Source organism: Numenius arquata, chromosome 8 (assembly GCF_964106895.1).
Source record: "Numenius arquata chromosome 8, bNumArq3.hap1.1, whole genome shotgun sequence".
NCBI classification, from domain to species: Eukaryota; Metazoa; Chordata; class Aves; order Charadriiformes; family Scolopacidae; genus Numenius; species Numenius arquata.
In genome coordinates, this window is record NC_133583.1 from 58,720,567 (window position 1) to 58,740,183 (window position 19,617).

The 19,617-nt window shown below is 50.3% G+C and overlaps 1 protein-coding gene across 1 annotated transcript in view; it reads left to right on the forward strand.

Annotated features, from left to right (window-relative positions):
- The first annotated feature begins 5,267 nt into the window (after positions 1-5,267).
- Positions 5,268-19,617, forward strand: part of NFIA (nuclear factor I A) — a 256,619-nt gene continuing 242,269 nt past the window's right edge. The window contains exons 1-2 of the mRNA XM_074151822.1: positions 5,268-5,793; positions 11,849-12,380. Of these exons, the coding sequence (XP_074007923.1) occupies positions 5,767-5,793; positions 11,849-12,380 (559 nt within the window). The 5' untranslated portion in view covers positions 5,268-5,766. The remainder of the gene's footprint in view (positions 5,794-11,848; positions 12,381-19,617) is intronic.

Sequence of the window (19,617 nt, forward strand, 5' to 3'; positions counted from 1 at the left end):
GATGACACGGAAACACCTGGGCATGGATTTCCATCAACCAACCGTAATGGTATTTAAGTCCCTATATAGTTTTGGAGATGCGAGTCACAGCAGCGCGTGGCTCTAAGGTCTTGACGGGAAGGGGGGGTCAGGATTGAGCCCCCTGTGATTTCGGGGGGCTTCTGGCCCTCGGCGGGGTGAAGCTGCCCCCGGGTGCAGGCGAGCAGCCGCGGTGGCTCTCCCAAAGCCACTACCGTGGCTCAGGGCCCTCGAAGAGCCCCCTTGTCAGGATAAGGCCTTTAACGCTCGCTGCTGTACGTTAACAGGCCATACCACATATAGACCAGCTATTGTCAGCGCTGATCCTTGTCCAACTGACGGGCTATTCAAAGCGCTTCTCAAGCCTCTCCAAAATCCCAGCTTGTTCTACCCCGATGACAGCCATCCCTCCCATTCGGGGTTTTCTTTGTACGCTTGATAACATGGTGGAAATCCCTTATTATGCTTCTTTTAATAATGCTTTCACATGGCAAGGGGGACATGATGTTTTAATTTATGCAGCACACATCATCCTCCGACAATTTGCTAAGAGGAACCCTCGCAACCTAAGCCTGCGCCGAATAACAGAAGTTTATGCAAAACCAGTGGTTTCCAACCTGTGGTCTCCAGACCGCTGGGAATCGGCGGGCTCCTTCCGAGGGGTCACCAGGAGGTAACCGAGAACCAGAGCCGCTGCCGGGAGGTTAAAACACATCCACGGACCGAGCCGCTGCGCCAACACCAGTGCAGGTCTGGGGCTCCCAAACTTGAAACCGAAAATCACTATCTGAGGGTTTTAGGGTTTTTTTTGCTGTGTTTGTTTTTTTTTTTTCTTTCTTACTTCTTTTTTTCCTCTCTGCGCTCAATACGCCGGAGCTGCAGCCCCCTGCGTCTTTAAACACCCGCTCGAGTCGATTAAAAGCAGAAAATTCGGAGGGATAAGCATGCCACTCATTAAGTTACGAGATAAGTTGTGCGAGTTAAAGTCTCACTTTGTTGTAAAAAAAATAGTAATTAACCTTCACAACCACTTGCTCCCCCCCCTCCCCAAATTAATTTTGCAGTATTATCACGCATCTTGAGGCTTCCAGTTTTAAGAATATAATGCTTCTGCTGTTAATGAAGCGGGTATCCACGATCAAGGGGAGCTGAGAGCTACAGACAATTGTTTGTTTGCCTTTATTTCTCACGCCCTTTGAAGGTTTTTCTTTTTTTTTTTTCTTTTTTTTTTTTTTTTTTTATTAAGTGACTTTAGCAGATTGTACCCTCGGAGCTGTGAATAATAGGGTTATTCTACAAAAATGGCCAAGGCTAGTTAAGACACACAAAGCCAGGAAATCCTTTCAGGGATGAAATCAGGACTATTTTAGGGGTGCCGTGTAAGTTGGGAGACTTTGCAGCTCGGCCCCGGGCTGCTGCATCGCTGCCAGGCGCGGCTGGAAGGAGAGTCCCTCCTCCCCCGCCGAGGGCTTGCCCGGCCGCCGCCGAGCGGGGGTGCGGGGGGGGGGCCCGCACCCGGGGGGGTTGTGCATAGCACGGGGTGTGTGTGTGTGTGTGTGTGTGCAAATCAAGGCTGGTGCCCGTGCAAAGGAAGGGGGTGTGTGTGTGTGTGTGTGTGTTGCTAGTGCCAGGTAAGTTTGCCAGTGCAGCGAGGGAGCTTTGCGGTATGGGGGCTCCCTGCGCCCGGGGGGTGTGTGTGTGTGTGTCTATGCTGGGGGGGGGAGAGACGTGTAGAGGGGCGCTATCTGTGCAAGGGGGGGTTATCTCTGCAAGGGGGGGTTACTTGTGCAGCGAAGTGGGTATCAGTGCAGGGGAGGGGGTTATCCGTGCAAGGGCGGGGGGGGGGGGGGGCTATCCGTGCAAGGGAGGGTTACTCGTGCAGGGGAGGGGGTATCAGTGCAGGGGAGGGGGTTATCCGTCCAAGGGGGGGGCTATCCGTGCACGGAGAGGGGGCTATCCGTGCAAGGGGGGGTTGCCCGTGCAAGGGGGGGTGGTGTATCAGTGCAGGGGAGGGTGTTATCCGTCCAAAGAGGGGGCTATCCGTGCAAGGGGGGGTTTCCCGTGCAAGGGGGTGGGTTATCCATGCAAGGGGGGGGGGGGGGGGCGGCTATCCGTGCAAGGAGAGAGGGTTAGCCGTGCAAGGGGGGGTTACCCGTGCAAGGAGAGAGGGTATCAGTGCAGGGGAGGGGGTTATCCGTCCAAGAAGGGGGTTACCCATGCAAGGGGAGGGGGTTATCCGTATAAGGGGGGGCTATCCGTGCAAGGGAAGGGTGTTATCCATGCAACGGGGGGGTTACCCGTGCCAGAGGAGGGGGTTATCCATGCGGGGGGGGGGGGGGGCTATCCGTGCAAGGGGAGGGGGTTATCCATGCAAAGGGGGGTTACCGGTGCCAGGGGCGCTCGCTTCCCGCAGCACCCCCCCCGCCCTCGCCGCCCATCCCGCAGAGCCGCCCTGCGGAGAACCCCCGGCTGGGGGTGGGTGCGACGCTGGGGGCCCGCAGCGGGGACTTGGCGGGGGGGGGGGGGGGGAGGGGGGAGGGACACGGGACGGACAGGGGGATGTCGGTGAGCCCCGCCGCCCCCCCGCACCTCCCGGTGCGGGGCTCCTATGCAAATCGCGGCGACTGCGGAAATAAGCGGAGGGGGGGGCGGCGCGGGGGGAGGAGGAGGAGGGGAAGAGGAGGAGGAGGGGAAGGGAAGGAGGAGGAGGAGGAGGAGGAAGGCAGGCGGCTGCCGAATCGCTCGCAACTTCTGCAAAGTCCCAGCGCTGGGAGGACGCCCCGGCGCAGCGGGGAGAGGCGGCGGCAGCGCCCGGCCGGCACCGCCGGGCCTCCCCCGGCCGGGATGTGGGGGGGGGTGTGTGGGGGGAGACAGAAAAAAACCCCCCACCCCCAAAACAAACCACAAAAAAAAACCCCAAAACCCAAAAACCCAAGGGGGAAAAGAAAAAAAAAAAAAAGAAAACAACAAAAAAAAAGCAGCTACCGGCAGACGGCAATTGGCTGCGGCCGTTATTCTCTTCCGGGTTCCCAACGGCTGCAAGTTTATTTTAGCTATTAAAAAAAAAAAAAAAGAAGAAAATCTGGCGGAAAAATTAATAAAAGTGTCAACAACCGGAGGCAACGGTCTGAGCCCCGGAAAGTTTCTCACGTGCTCCTTATACCTGCCCGCCGTACGCGGCGCCTCTTCAACTTCTCTTTTTTGTCGTTTTGTTTTGTTTTGGTGTTTTTTTTACCCTGATTCCCATGCTTTCGCAGCGGGCAGCAGCTATTGTCTGCCCGGGAGCTGCGCGGGGTCCGGGCGCGGAGGGAGCGCGGGCGCGGATGCCTGTACCGGAGTTGCCTTCCCCCCCCCCCCCCCCCCCGCCAGCCCCCTCCTCCTTTTTTTTTTTTTTTTTTTTTCTTTTTAATCATTTTTTTTTTTCAGGGATTTGAGAAAACCGCTGAGCTTGACAGATTCCGCCTCACACCCCCCCCTCGCCCCCCCGGCCCCCGCCCCTCCGTACGCGCCGTCTGGAAGCGCCCGCGGCCGCGCACAAAGAAACGCGGCTGGGCGCGGGATGTGACGGACCGCGGCGGGGGCCAATCGGCGGGGCGGGGCGGTGTGACGTTTCCCGGCGCTGCCCAATCAGCGGCGGGGGTGGGTGTTGCGTCGTTTGAACTCCCCCGGGGGGAGGGGCGCGCCTTTTTTATTTTTTTTTTTAATTCCCTTTTTTTTTTTTTTCCGGGATTTTTTTTTCTCTCTCTCTTTTTTTTTTTTTTTTTTTTTTTTTTTTTTTTTTTGCCTTTTCCGCCGAAGTTGGCGGCGCCCCGCGGGGACGGGGCCGCTGGCGGGGACAGAGCCGCGGAAACCTCCGGATTTAGCACCCAAAACAAGAAAAAAAAAAAAAAAAAAAAGGGGTGGGGGGGTGAAGAGGAAAAAAAATGTATTTTTTTAAAAAAAGGCTTTTATTGATTTTTTTTTTTTTTTTTTTTAAAAAGCGTGCATAGCAAAACGCTGAGTTGGGAAAAAATAAGAATAACTCGCGTGCCCACCCGTTTAGAGCGCAGAAAAAATTCCGCGGGGTGTGGGGAGAAGGTGCTTTTGCTGTCGTGCCCCCCCCCTACTTTTTTTGGGGGGGGGGGGGGGGGGGGAGTGGGGGGGTGCGGCTGGGGTGTCCGCGGCTGCGGAGGGGCTGCGCTTGGCCGCGGCCCCTGCCTAGAGGGCGCAACCAGCCGTCCCGCGGCCAAAAAGTCTCCCGAAGGGCGGCAAAAGTTACTTAAAAGATAATGCTGCAAACCGCAAAAAGGCTGGGAACGGTGCAGCGCGGAGGGCGGGATGCGCGGGGGCGGAGGGATGCGCTCCCCTCCGCATCCCCCCCCCCCCAACCTTTTAAACAAGCTGCTTGGAGGGATTTTTTTTTTCCCCGCGTCCCGCTATGGATGGGATATTTCCCCTCGGGATAACTACGCGCAGGGACGCGCGGGGGTCGCTTAAACTCCAGCATCGGTGGGAAACGCTATTGCCGGGGGGGGGGGGGGGGGGGGGGAGACGGGACACGGGGTGGGGGGGACGGGGGGAACGGAGGACGGGGAGAACGGGACATACACACAACACACGGGACGCCCTGCGAGTCCCCAGGAGCGGGCTGGAGAGCATCCAAACCCCAAACCCAAACCTCGCCGGGTGCCAAAACAATGCGCTGAAGAAGTGGCAGGAGGCGCGGGTGTATTTTTAATTTTAAGGAGTGATTTTATTAGTAAGGGGGGGGGGGGGAATGCGACGTGCCGATGAATGGATGCGTCGCAGGGTTTTTTTTTTTTTAAATTTATTATTTTTATTATTTTATTTTCTTTTTTTTTTAAAGTGGAATACGCACCCCTGACCATCAAGCGCTTGATTTAAAATGACAAGTGCCAAAGGCGATGGGGAAAGTTGTGAACGCAGCGCCGCTCCCCCCTCCCTCCTCCTCCTCCTCCTCCTCCTCGTTCCCCCCCCCCCCCCCCCCAAGAGCCGCAGCCGTCGGGAAAAATTAAAAAAAATATAATAAATAACAAAAAAACCAAACACACACACACACACACAAAAAAAACCCAGACCCAAAGAAGAAAACTTTGAGCCCAGCTCCCCTCGCCTCTCCGCGCACTGCCCGCGCTGCGGGGCGGCGGGGCGGAGGGAAGGCGGAGGAGCCGCAGCCCCCTCCCCGCCCCTCCCCGCCCCCGCGGGCGGCGCGGAGCGCGGAGCGGAGCCGGGCGCGGAGGAGGCAGAGCGGCGCGGAGGGGCGCGGAACTGGGGGAAGGAGGAGAAGAAGAAGAAGAAGAAGAAGAAAAAGAAGAAGAAGGAGGAGGAGGAGGAGGAGGAGGAGAAGAAGAAGAAGAAGAAGAAGGACGGGGGGGGTGTGCGGCGGCGGCGCGCAAGCGTGCGCTATGCCTTTAACGGCGCGCAGGGCAGGCATGCCGAGCGCGTAGTGCGGGAAAGTCGAGGCGGGGTTAAAGTTCAGCTCATGGAGCGGCTCCGCGCTGGCTGCAGTTTGGCAGAGTTGGAAATGTGAAAGCAAGAAGCAGGCTCGGGGCTCCCCCTCCTCTCCTCTCTCTCTCTCTCTCTCCTCTCTCTCTCTCTTTTTTTTTTTTTTTTTCCCCTCCTCTCTCTCCCTTTCTCCCCCCCCCCCCCCCACCCCCCCCCCTCCTCTCTCTCTCTCTCTCTCTCTCTCTCTCTCTCCCTCTCTCCCCGCACACGCACACCTCCAAACCGCAGCCCCCCGCAGCAGTCATGTATTCTCCGCTCTGTCTCACCCAGGTAAGCGGCTGCCGGGGCGCGGAGGGGCCGGCGCTGCGCGGGGGGGTGCGTGTCGCTGCGCGCCGGGGAAGGGGGCACGAACGCAGCTCGCCGAAACTAACTTTGTTGCCTTTCGCTTGCATGCCCCCCCCCTCCCCTCTCCTTACCTCTCCCCCCCCCCCCCCCCCCTCCCGCTTCAACCCGCACGGCCATTTGTGTCGGCACATGGCTAATGGCGCCTACTTATTAATGGATTAATTAATAAAGGGGCTGGTGGTGTCGGGGGGGGGGGGTGTGTGTGCGTGTGCTGCGGGACGCCCCGCACGGCCCCGCCGTGCTTGGTCATCCGCGATCGATGCCGCCGCCGCCCGCCCGCACCGCCGCTCCGCTCCGCGCCCCGCCGCAGCCGCTGCGCCTCTTCCAGGCACCCCCCGCACCCCCCCACCCGGGCTCCCCACTCGGGGGTTACGCGGGTGGGATCGGCCCCGCAGCATTCCCGCATTTCCATCCCCCCCCTTCCTCCACTGGACGCGGAGACGGAGCGTTCCCCGCACCTGGGGTACGCTCCCGCGGTGCAGCCGCGGTGTGCCCTCCGCACCCGCGCAGCCCGCCCCGCCCGGGGGGAGAGGAGAGGGGACACCCGCAAACTTGTCCCTCGTGTGTGTGTCGTGTGTGTACCCCCCCGCGACCCTTCTGCCCGTGGATCGGGCCCCCCGCGGGACTCAGCGCAACTTTTGCGCTCCCCCCTCCCTCCCCGCCGCCGCTTGCGGCGGGACGGGGCTGCGCGGGGGCGGGAAGTGCGTGGGGGGGGGTCGCCCCACGGTGCCCCTGAGTTGCGCGGCCGCGGAGCGCCGCCCGGCTCCCCCAGCCCCCCCCACCCCCCCTCCTTTCCCCACGCGCTGCTGCAGGACGCTAAATTACACACCTTCAATTAGCAGGATATAATGGTTTAACGAGGAAATGCTTTGTGGTGGACTCAAACCCCAGATTATTTCCTCCTGCAGGAGATTTTGACTACATTATTCTTATTAATTTAATTTGAATATTTTTTAATTTTATTTATTTTTTTTTTCCCTCCCGGTGAGAAAGCCTCGCCGGGTTCTTTCCGTCGAGAAAAAGGCGAGGAAATGCAGAGCGAGGGGAGGCAGCTTCCCAGGCAGCCTGAAGAGCTGCAAAAGTTTTGTCCCCTTCCCTTGTCCTGGTCGTGTGTGTGTGTGTCCCCCCCCCTCCTCTTCCATAGCCTCCCCCCAAATTTGTGGGTGCCAGGCGAGGAGAAGCCAGGCCGGAGGGGGCACGAAACTCCCCGGGGCTTAAAAACCCTCGACTCGATTAAAGGCAGGAGGAAAAGGTGGGGGGGGGGGGGGGGGGAGTTTGCCAAGGACGCGGGGATGCAACTCCGCGCTCTGCCTTGGCCAAACTTTGTGCCTTTTGAATTCCAACTCCGCGAAATAACCTGGTTTTTGTCAGTTCTGCCTCAGCGATAACGCGCCCCTCGCCGGGGCCGGCACCGCGTCCCCCTGCATCCGCACGTGTCGCTTGGTGGGTTTGGTAGGCCCAGTTCCACATTAAGGAGAGGGGAAAATAAATCCATGGGCCGGTTGCTCCCTGTCCCAGTGTCATGTCTACACACCCCCCTCACCCCACCCCCGGCCTTTTTTTTTTTTTTTTTTTTTTTAACTTAAAAAAAAAAAGAAAAGAAAAGAAAGAAAAAGGCAAGCGCTGTGCTTGTGCTCAGTTGTGCAAATCTCGCATTCTTGTTGCACGTTTGGAAAAGTAATACGAGGATTAGAGGCCTCCTGACAAACTCTTCCCTCCGAAGGATCAATTAGGTGATTCTGTCATTTTCTGTAGAAAAAGGGGGGTGAGCCTGGAGCAATTGCAAGCAATTTCCTATTTTTCCTTTCAGGAGCTTTTATTGATACAAGTTTTGGGACGAGATTTATTTTTTTTTTTCCTCTTTTTTTTTTTTGTCTTAAGTTTTGGTTCAGGTTTAAAGGGAAGCTTTTGCAAGTGGGTTAGAAAAAAGGAAAACAAACAGAAATCCTAGTTCTGAGCGTATTTATCCCAGCACCGGGACTGAAATGGCACGAGCGTTTTGTATCATCTGTCAGGAAAAATCTAAACATCGTTGCATTTACATATCTGCTGAAGAGCTAGGAAATAGTTGGGGAACATATGCACATCTCCTAATAGATTTACAAGCAAATGGATTGTAAAAAATATTAACAAGGGTCGCTGTGGCTGGCTTAATTTCAAAAAGATCAGCAGAAATATATTGTTTCCAAAGACTCCTTTGCAGTGTTACATTATTGCGGGCGCCTTTGGGCCGGGTTTTTGGGGCTCTTTTGTCGTAGGGTTGTTTTTTTTTTTTTTTTCCTCTTTTCTTTTTCTTTTTCTTTCTTTTTTTTTTTTTTTTTTTTTTTTTTTTACACCTTTCTAAAGAGCAGAGGAGGATTTGGGTCCGTGCGATACAGAATTGTGCGGCCCAAATTTTAGGTGCTGCTTAGAAACAGGCTGCTCTCGGAAAAGCTGGATCCTCAAACTTTGCAGAGTAGTGCAATGAAGGAAAAAAAACCAAACCAAACCAAAACAACCAACCCATCAACTTTTTATTCGCCCTTTCCCAGCTTTCTGATGCCTTTTATTTTTAGGTGACCCATCAAACGCCGAAGAGGGGGGGGGAAGCAAACGTCTTTATCAAATACTTTGAAAGTTTCCCTTAAAAGCTAACTTGGGGAAAGGCAAAGATCATCTCCTTTTCCACCAGTTACTTAAAATCTTGGTATTTTGCAGCAAGGTTGCAGACAGGTCTGCACGTCTGTTACCACACTTGCATTGACACGTTTCCTAAACTTTTTTTTTTTTTTTCTTTTATTTTGGAGGGGACTATAACAACACCCAAATAAATAATTGTATTGTGCAGAAACTGCTCCCCCCTCCCTCCCCTCCCTGCTTCCAGCCCAATTTTGTTTGATCAGTCCTGAGTGCTTTTATTTCCACTTCGACTTTGCTAATACCTTGCCGCCGAGATTGAAGCGGTGCGATTTTTTTTTTTTAATTTTTTTTTTTTTTTTTTTTTTAACGGAGCGGGGTGTTTACCAAGACAGTTTGAAAGTTGCTCTGTTTATGAGTCATTAACCTTTTTCTCCTGCTACACCATTTTGAAAAGACACATTGGAGTCTATTAGGGACGTGCACACCTCGCGCGCCGAGCAGCGGGGCTTTTCATTTACTTCAGCCATGGACCCTGACTTCCCACCAAAAACTACCACCTTTTTCTTTTTTTTTCTTTACTTTCCCCCCCCCCCCCCCCCCCCCTTGAAGTCTTTTCAAGTGGTTTTTAGGTTGGGGTTGGCTTTTTGGGGTTTTTTTTTTGGAGGGGTGTTGTTTTTGCCTCCCCTTTCAGGTTCACATCGTAGAAATCAGCTTTAGCGCAGGTTAAAGCGACTCTCTCTTGGACAGTATCCAGCATCGAGCCAAAAAAAAAAAAAAAAAAAAAAAAAAAAGTCCCGAGCACATGAGATCAGGCAGGACAAAGCGCTGCTTAAAGCAGAAAAGTTAAAATATTTCAGGATGTACCAAGACGTGTTGAGAAACCAGGGAGGCTGGAAGCGCTGCCCTGGCTCATCGTGGGTCTGTGGAGCCTCTGCCGTGTGTACCTTCGCAGATAAACTTCCACTTGACAAAAGGCCTTTTTTTTTTTTTTTTTTTTTTTATCCCTCCACTCTCCCTTAGTGGGGAAGGCCGGGAGGGATCAGAAGGGAGGCTTTATTATTTTTAATAGCTTGTAGGGACCTGTAGTTTTTGTATTTTTATGATGGGTTTTTTTTTTTCCCCCCTCCTCTCCCCCCCTCCCCTTCCCTCCACGAGAGCTGTTTCTGGTGGGTGAGAGCAGCTCCATGTGCTGGGATTGTGCCTCCTCTCACTTTTTGAATCTGCCGACTGCAAACTCGCAGCAATCTTCCTTTCTTCTTTTTTTGTTTTTTTTTTTAACTTTATTGAAATATGAAACTATCATCTTTTCCAGTAGAGGATGAGGGGGGGGGGTGTGAAAAAAAAAAAAAAAAGAGGAATGTGCCAATCACTGGAGTGATTTATTTTATTTTACCTGCTTATATTTTAATGATCATTCGTAGTACTTGTGATTACTGCCGCTCTGCTGTGCTATAATGAAATATATTGCGCTGGTTTTGGTAGTTTTTCATAATCTGTGTTTAAAATAAAAATAAATGCTGTGGTATTACCTATAGATTTCAGTATTTACAATTGAGGGGCCACTCAGAATAAGTGCAATGAAGGCTTTTGGGAAGTCAGCAGAAGGTCGTGAGTTACGATAGGTTTTTGCTGATAGATATTTCTACTATTGATTTCTCAATTTTTCCTAATTTTTGAAAAGAAAGTGCAAGTTAAAATAAGGTGCTGAAAGGAAGCAAGATGTCTCTTTGAATAACAATATTTGCACGACCTGAAATGATTTGGGTAGGAAAGGTACTCCATGGGATAATAATAAAAAAATAAATAATAATAAAAAAAGTTAGTTAATCTGAAAAATCCCCAGTGTCGCCTCGCAAGGGCAGGCAGCGGGTGGCTTTTACCACGCTGGGGAAAACGTTGCACAAATTACTTTTATTTTTTCCCCTCCTGGAGGGCCCAATCCTGAGAGAAGGAGGAACTCGGCCCCTGGCAGCGGGGACGTCCCCAGCACGCGGTGCTGGATCAGGCCCCCACAAGCTATATACGGTTTTATGTGCAGCCCCGGACTTCGGTCATTCATTTATTCAGAGAAAAACAAAAAGCGTGGTCCCAGCGTGTTATAATACATTTTGAGCTCTCTGGTTGATTTATGTAGTACTTTTTGAGAATATCTATAATTTTTATTTATTTATTTATTAACAAAAACGGGGGGCTTTCTTGCTTTTTTTTTTTTTTTTTTTTTTTTAAATTGTCAGCATAATTTTAATCGTGGTTCTTTTTGTGCCAAGGAAGAGGGGTGATCTTTAACTCATCCTTACACAAAGCAAGCAGTGTCTCTGGATGGCCAAACTAACTTTCCGAGTAGGGCATTTCTTTTGTAAATATATGAAAATACGACACAACGTGTAAAGGAAAAAATTAATAATTCTTTGCATATTGGCACAAGTCGTGCTAAGGTTTTCTGTTACCGCATTTTTCGATTTTTTTTTCCTGTTTCTTTTTTATTTTCTAGAAAGGCTCTGAGTTCGGCTTCTCCTATTGTGCCCGAATATCAGATCTTTATTTTTTTATTTTTGACTAAATGTAAACAAAACTTTTTTTTAAAAAAAAAAAAAAAAAAAAAGCGTGAGACTTGCTTTTTCTAGGATTTTAGCTTAGTTATTGTTGCGCACGCGGGATAAATCGGCCGCCTTACTTTCTGCGCCCGTCGCCGTTTAGGAAACGGGCAGAAAACCACCCTTCATTGTATTTGTATGTGCAGCTATGTTGGCGTTTTACTATACTGCCTGCTGCTATTTCCAAATATATCTTAGGGAAAGTTTTACTATACTTTAGACTTCCCCATACAAACATTGATTGGCATCCAAATGTTTAGGATTTGCCAAATTGGCGGGCATACGCTGGCTACACCGCAAGCAGCGGGGTCAGGGAGAGAGCACGGGGAGATACGGGCTCCGCAAGTGGACTCGCGGAGGGGGTTTTAGCTTTTTAACTCGTTCTCCCCCTTTTTTTTTTGGTTTGTGGGTTTGTTGGGGTTTTTTTTTTTGTCTCAAAAAAAAAAAGAGATTCGGAGTTCGGGGAGAGGGCCCCATCGTTGCACTGTCTGCTCCTGGGTGCTTGGTTTGAAGTTGGACCTTGTTTTTTGGGGGGCGGGAGGGGAGGTTTCGGGTGGGTGCGAGGTGAAGCGGGGACGCGGCGGTGGCCGGGGTCGGGGTCTGTCGGTGAGATGTCCCAGTCCCGCAGCCCCAAAAAACCCTATAAAGACCCTCCTCGTTCTCACCGTCCCGGCGAGCCGTAGCGCCTCGCCAAAGCCCCGTTTGTGGAGGCTTTTTTTTTGTTGATGGTTTCGGTGACATCGACCCTTCTCTGTGAACTTTTTCAGGATGAATTTCATCCCTTCATCGAAGCACTTCTGCCTCACGTCCGAGCGTTTGCGTACACGTGGTTCAACCTGCAAGCCCGAAAAAGAAAATACTTCAAAAAACATGAAAAACGCATGTCTAAAGAGGAAGAGAGAGCCGTGAAGGACGAACTGCTAAGTGAAAAACCCGAGGTAAAGCAAAAATGGGCATCCAGACTTCTGGCAAAGCTCCGGAAAGATATCAGGCCTGAATTTCGGGAGGATTTTGTTCTCACAGTCACAGGAAAAAAGCCTCCGTGTTGCGTTCTTTCCAATCCAGACCAGAAGGGCAAGATGAGAAGAATTGACTGCCTTCGCCAGGCAGATAAGGTCTGGAGGTTGGACCTTGTTATGGTGATTTTATTTAAAGGTATTCCGCTCGAAAGTACTGATGGCGAGCGCCTTGTAAAGTCCCCACAGTGCTCTAACCCCGGGCTGTGCGTACAGCCCCACCATATAGGAGTTTCTGTTAAGGAACTCGATTTATATTTGGCATACTTTGTGCACGCAGCAGGTAAGTGCCTTTCTCTACCACCTTCTCCAACTTTTATTTTTTTCGGTTTATCTCCAGGCCGGGTGCCGTGCCCCGGCGGCGGGGGCTGCATGAGCGGGGAGGGAGTGGGGGGGGACGCCGGCTATCGCCCTCCCGGGGTGGTGAGGGGAGGGCTAAAACTTCCCCTCCTCCTCCCCCTTTTTTTTTTTTTTTTTTTTTTTTGGTGTTATTGTGGGGTTTTTTAAGGTTCTCGTTTATCCTGGGGTTTCGGGCATCCTTTACAGGTGTTATCCTAAATGTTGTCCTAGGAGGGATCGCAGCCGGACGTGGCTTCCTTTATCCTGATTTTGGGGGGAAGTAGATAGATTTTAATTTAAAAAAAAAAAAACAAAACAACAAAAAACGAAATAACAATAAAGTTGTATATGTTCTGCACAAAGTGGTCTGGGAAGGCCCGAGGCCTGTGGGTCAGGAGTACCAGGTATCCTCAGCCCACAGGGATGGGACGGGGAGCGTAAATCCCGCAGGATTGGGCTCGGAGGGAAAAGGGAAGATGGTCCCTCGATAGCAAAAACTAACCATCAGGTGTGAGCGACCACGAAACAAACCCCCGTGTGGTCCTGGGGGGAAAAGGGAGGTGTTTAACCCCTCCCGCGAAATATCACAATCTATACACCCAGAGCGGGTCTTGAAACAAACTCCTGGTTTGTTAATATTGTGCTTATGGAGGGAGCTGGGGATGGGTGGGGGGGGGGGGGAAAGCTGAGGTGTTTTTGCATGTGATGAAAAATGAAAACCCCGGGATCTCTGACTTCAGCGCAAAAGCACACCCTGCCCCGGGGAGCGGACTCGGTGTGCTCAGAGGATGTGGAGTAGGTTGACTGGATAAAATAATACGCTATTGTAGTTCTCCCCAGTGATTATATCGCGGAAAAATGTGCGCGTGTGAAGCGCTAGGCCCCGGTTTTCGTGCTCGGTGTGCGTAGGTCCCCCCCGGTTTTCAGCCTGCCTTGCAAGTTGGACAGGCTGGAGAAAAAAAAAAAGAGGAGCGGAGGGGAGAGGAATCATAGCGGTAGAAAACATTTCTATATCTATATATGTATCGGTAAGAAAACCGAGCACGTTAGAGCACCGGGAGCCTACGTTTCCGATGCCGCCTTCTTTCGGAAGGTTTTGCAGAAAGTTTTGGCTTCCCCAAAGTTTTTCTGCGCCGAGTCCCGGCAGCGGTGGCTGCGGTAGGCGGTGTCGCCGCTGTGATTTTTTTTTTTTTTTTTTTTCTTTTTTTAACGGGTACAATCCCAGTCGTCCGGAAATAACTTTTGAGTACCCTGGCGGTATTTCCTACAGATAAGCCGCGAAATTCACTTTGCACTTCGGTGCGATCTGGGAAATCGTATTGCACGTTTATGGCGAAGGTGAGGTAGGCAAATATTGTGGAAAATTACTTATTTACCCTGCGATGTGTTATGGGGCACGGTGAAGGAAGGGTTATCGATTAATGGCTAACTGAAGGCAGGTTGTGGGTCCCCTTCCCTTCCATCACCGGCCCCGAGGAGACTGGGGACTCGCGTCCTTTTTGTCTGCCTCAGTTTCCTCCTCCGCACATCGGAGCGGGGTAACGGGCTTTAAGAGCTTTGGTATCCACGGCTGAAAATCGCTGTGCAGTGCTACACGGCACGCAGGTTTTTATTATTTAGATATATATATATATATATAGCGCGGTGCCAGTAAATACTGGTCCGTATTGTGTTTCCCAAATGAAAAGCAGCCTTTGCGGTGTGCGAAAGTTGTTTAATAGAAACCAACGGTCTTGGCTTAACGTCCCTGTAGGGTCACAAAAATGCGGGACGGGGAGAAAAGGACCAAACCCAGGGTTGCAAGAACTCCGGGGAGCTCAAAGGGATCCTCTCCCTGCTAGAACGGTCGGGCGATAGACATTATAAAAGTTCAATATTGTGATTAGGGATACACCATCTTATCAGCACGCTGTTGGCAAACAGTAGCCTTGATAGCGAACTCTTATTTATTTCTGCCTTCATCCTCAACAGGCAGCGATCGCGCTAATTGTTCGTCGGACTAGATGTTCGCTGCGGAAAGTTAGCGCGAGGCTTAGGCTCCTGGGTTGGTTGTTTTTTTGTTTTGGTTTGGTTTTGTTTTTTTTTTTTTTTTTTCTGTTGGGGGGGGTTAGATTTGGGGTTTTGTGTAAGCAGTAACGCGCCGGTGCAGACCGCACCGCATCGCGTTTTTGGCCGTTGTTTGCTGATTGCACGCATCGCATTGTGCTCTTAATGCAGTAGCCTGTGCTGGCGTATTCCCTGCTAAACCTCACCGGGGAGGGGGGACAAAATGATTTTTAGGAGGTAGCGCAGTGTGGTCACCATCTATATCGCCTCGCAGAGGTGTACCGAAAGCATCGCCTATAGGCTACCTTTTTTTTTTTTTTTTTTTTCCCCTTTTTTCCCTTTTTTTTCCCCCCCTCCGATGTATCCCAGCAGTCTTTGTTACACCTGAACATTGGCCAAGTTGACAGCCATTGGTTCCCGCAGACCCGCAGTAATGGCAGCTTGTGCCGGGTGCGCAACAGGAAAATCACAAAAGGGGGGGGAAAAGAAAAAAAAAAAAAAAGAAAAAGAAAGAAATATTAAGGGTCCTTTGTCTCAAACTCCATCAGACCTCGCTCCCCAAATGTATGGACTGCTTATTTATCAGGAGGAAGTCGCCAGCGCAAATATTAGGTAGGCTGGTCAACTTACATATAGCGGATTTGACAAGCATCTGCTATAGTACAGAAGATTTGTAAACACTAAACAATGTTTTTACCTCCTTAAAAGTTTTGAGAAGTTGCCAGTATTGGCAGGAGGCACAGACTCCGAAACGTGCTTGAAGATACGTGCCAAAACCATTGTGACCTTTTCACCCATAGTGCTCGCTTCTCTTTTTCTTGGGCTTTTTTTCCCACTCTTCGTCTTCTTTTTTGGGGGGGGATTATTCTCTTCCAAGATGCCCTTATTCAAGATGACTTCGGCAGCGAGATGTCCCTTTCCTTCTAAACATGTACAATAATTACTGCTTTGAATCCACGCTTTTTCTTCAGTAGGCACTATCATCTGTAAGGGAACACATGTGCACAGATTTAAATAGTGCTTCTTACAAAGCTACTGAAATCAATTATTCTCTTTAAGAACTGGCTAGAAAGAGGAAACAAAAATATGCAAATGGGCAAACTACATGTCATTTTTGTTTTAAAAAAAAAAAAAGAAAAAAAAAGAAAGGGAAAGTAAGATCGGTGTTTTGTGAATTAGAGGTTGACCAAAAAATGTATTGAAATCTAGAGTATTGCTCTCAGTTTGTAGTTTCTAATCTGCTTAACTAAAAGCAGGCGGCATTTTCATACCCTGAACTTGGGTTCGCTTTTTAGTTTTCACTTATTCTGCGCTTGTATCAAATGACAAGTTGGAAACCATTGTGGCAAACCGTTTTCTTTGTGGGAGTCGAACAGTAAAGCTAATTTATGACCGGTCCTTTACCAGATGATCTGTATCAGAATCTACAATATACTAGGCACGTGGCAAGGTCACAATTTAAGTTGTTAAGGTCACAACCTTAGCCACCAGGCATTTGACCTTTTAGATAAAGTTAACCTTTGTTCATTAGTAGGCACTCAACCGAGAACTTTCTGGAGTTTTTTACTGCTTTGGAGTTCCTTCTGCTAATGTGATCAGATTGGAGAATAGATTTGCAATGGAAGTAGTTAAATTTTGTGAGAGGTCACAGTTTTTAGAGACTTCTCCCGTGGACGAAGCTGGATGGCAGGCCAGGAGGCGATGCTGCAATGCCCAATTTATTTTTTTTGGACGGCCATCATTACGCGCTTCGGGCGAGAATTAAGCTAGCGAGGTATTTGTGGCAGAGAAAATCTTTTAATCTTTCAGAAGGACATTGAAAAATCCCAAATTTGCGGAAAAAAAAATCTGGGGTTGGGGTTTTTATTTACGTGAGCTCGTTTTTCTTTTCGCGTTCGGAGTAGAAGCCAGCGGAGAGGCAAGAAGTCAGCCTTATTTCTGCGACTGTGAAAATTTACTTAGCGTCTAAATATGCTCTGTGGGTAATTGCCTGGGCAATAGCATATAGCAGACGACCTTGAACTTTAAGCAGACCCATTTTACGTCCCCACAGGCGGATTTAAAAATATTTCTACTTGGACCACCGCAAAGAGGCATCGGCGGGAATAACCCAAAGATTGGTTAGTGCAGAAAACGGGCTGCAGGTAGCCAAAATACCCGCGGAGGTAGCGGGGAGTCCGGAAGGTACATGAGGCTTTGCGCCGTAATCTTTTAGCACGATTGGTATTGATTGTTGCTGCATTAATCCCGTTAATAGCCGCAGCCGGTTGGGCACGTTGCAGGGATGCGAGGGGTGTCCTGACGATGCCGTACATCACCGAAAGAGCTGTCGCAGCGTCTCGAACTCCTGAGAGCTGCCTCGCAAAAGTGGAGCTATTCAACGGTGGAGACTATTGCCAGCTCCTATAGGAACACACACACCATATTGTTTACTTAATTATGCCGTAGCGAAGGCTTATTTTTAATTATTTAGCCGACTTTCTCGCTTTGCTGTGATACCGCATTTATTATTTAATTTGAAATCAAAAGGGCTGCGCTACTGTTAGTTTTTGATGCATTTTACTTTTGTTTTGGCTACGTTATTGTCATTCCATCGTACAGTAATCCAGATAGCCGTGATATGCAGATTGGCCAGATGGTCATGTTAACAGATTGAGAACCCACTTCCCACTGCTAAAGAGCAGGTGTAAGATCAGTGGGCTTTTTTTTTTTTTTTTTTTTCCCTTCTTCTTCTTCTCCTTTCCTCCCAAGTTTCAACCAAAATGCTCTTTAGACAGCTCATAATAGCAGTTAAAAAGGGGCACATTTCAAATGGTGTTTGTTCTGTGGACATAATATGTAATATATATGTCATTTTTACACGTATCTGAAGGCTTTTAAAGCATCCGTGACATTCCCTGCCTAAGTAAGGCTTTTGAAAACCTCCTTCCAGCCCGTGGCTGTTATAGCGTATGTCCAAAATGGTCCTTAAAAGTTTTGCTTGCGATGTTAATAGTCCCTACGTAGTTCTACAGACAGATTACATTTACTCTTACCAAAAAAATACTCTTTACTATTTCACACGCTTTACCTATACAGGGCTCCCTGCACACACCCAGGGGAACCTGAACGGTTCAATGTTCAGCTGAGATTTTAATGCTTGGGGCTCGTAGGATACTTTTTTTCCTCTATTAATTTTTGCCACAACAAGACATCTATAGTTTTAAAGAAAAAAAGCGAAGTGAAGACATCTCGCGGTATTTCTGCCCTCGAGCAATACCAGGAGAAGGCCGGTCTTGCATTGCTTTAGCCTTGTAAAAAGTGCCCTTAAAGAGTCGGTGGTGGGAGCCTGGGTCTGTATCTCGGTCGGGAGAGGTGGGGAGAGGGCAACTACAGCTCCTCGGCACCCCAAAACATCCCGCACCCACCTATCGCGGGCACGCACGGGAGGTGGCCATCTGCACGCCCCGGGTGGCACGGAAAGATATCTCCATCTACCGATGCTCTCCGCTCCGGGGAGCGGGACCGGCCGCTTCCCGCGGCCGTGGGCAGGGCAGTAGCTGACAGAAAGCAGGATTTAGGTGGGACAACTGTTCTCCCCGTGCGGTTGTAACTGAGCCGGTGAGTATCCGTGATAATTCAGATACTAACTGGTGCGGCACTCGGGACGGTCTGCTCTATCACGAACCCCTGGCAGGAGTTCAGTCATGTGGTTTAGCTTTCCCCTTTCTCCAACAACAACAACGGCAACAACAAATAAACACGGGGATAAAGGCGTATTTCGTATGCCCAGGATGTTTTCCAGGTGATGGGTTCGGCCGGTATAAGGGCGCGTTATTTCCATACCTCCCTGCCCCATTCGGGCTTCGAGGTACAGAAGCGGGAGAAGCCTTTGAATGGCAAGAAAGTTGCCCAACGCTGCTGGCTTGTCTACAAGCGACTGCACTTTTATATTTCCTTTCTTTTCCACCCAATGATGAATAGCATTAATTTAGATCTATTTAAGGCGAGTGTGGGAGAAACCACAATCTTTGTTGTGGTCACTGCTGTACACAGCGGGGCTGAATGTTTCTCTTGGTTGAGGCCTCAAAGCTGAATCTGGAGAACCCAAAACATCGTGTCAGCTTTTCAAACCCTTCAAAGAGACAGTGGAATCCTAATTGTTCATAAAACCCGTTATTTATTATTACAATTATGTATTTTCTCCCCATTCGGATGTAAAGGAAAGGGCATCCCTCGCTTTCCATGCCTTGAGCTTCTTTGCAGCTCCTCCTCCTCCCCTCCATGCTTCGGGTTCAGGCACCGGCTGAGGCTTTCGCAACCAGCAAACAGACCCCAGGCGCTGCTCCCTAAACCCTCAGCCCCTCCCCAAAAGCCTGCAATTTGCCATATACGTCCCAAAGCTGGAGCCTCCAGGGCTGGGGGACTGTCCCCGGTGGGGTGGCTTTTGGGGCATCCTCGCTGGGAGCTGCAGGTCCGTCTCTGGCCCCGCTTCCTTCTGCGCAGGCAAGGGCTGGAGCTGCTGATTAAATTACAGGCTGTAAATTCCGGGCAAATTATTTTAGCCTCCCAACAGCAGCCGACCCTGAAGGTTTCCTTACGGCAGTGAGGGCTCTCGGTAGATAAGAGTTGTCGGCGAACTAAAATTCATTTTACTCGCTTTGGTTTTTCCGTTCACGTGACTCCCTCCGTTCATTTCATTTTTTTGGTTATTGTTTATTATCACCTGCATTATGGTAGCCACCAGAAAGGCCAGCTGGGATCAGCGGATGGGTCATGGTCCCCGTGATGTGTGGGGCAGCGTTATCCCAGCAAGTTCTTTGGGGGGGGGGGGGAGTTGCAATATTTTTTGCCCAATTGCGAGGGCAGCGCCCCAGCCGATCCCCTCGTCACAGCGTAATTCAGTTTGAAGAGATGTATTTATATATATTTTTCAGAGGTGTTTCTAGCTGGCATGGCTGTGTGTGGCATCGGCACGTAGGAGGAGGACGTGGCCGCCGCGGAGCGGGTGGATTCGGGGCTGGGTTTGCAGCCGCTGTCTGTAGAATTCACAGGGGCCTCCATTTTGTGTGCCAGGCTCTCACGTGCGAGTCCAAAATGGAGAGCGGCGCAGTGGAGCGTTGCCTACAGCCAAGGCGGTATACGTGTAGGCGTAT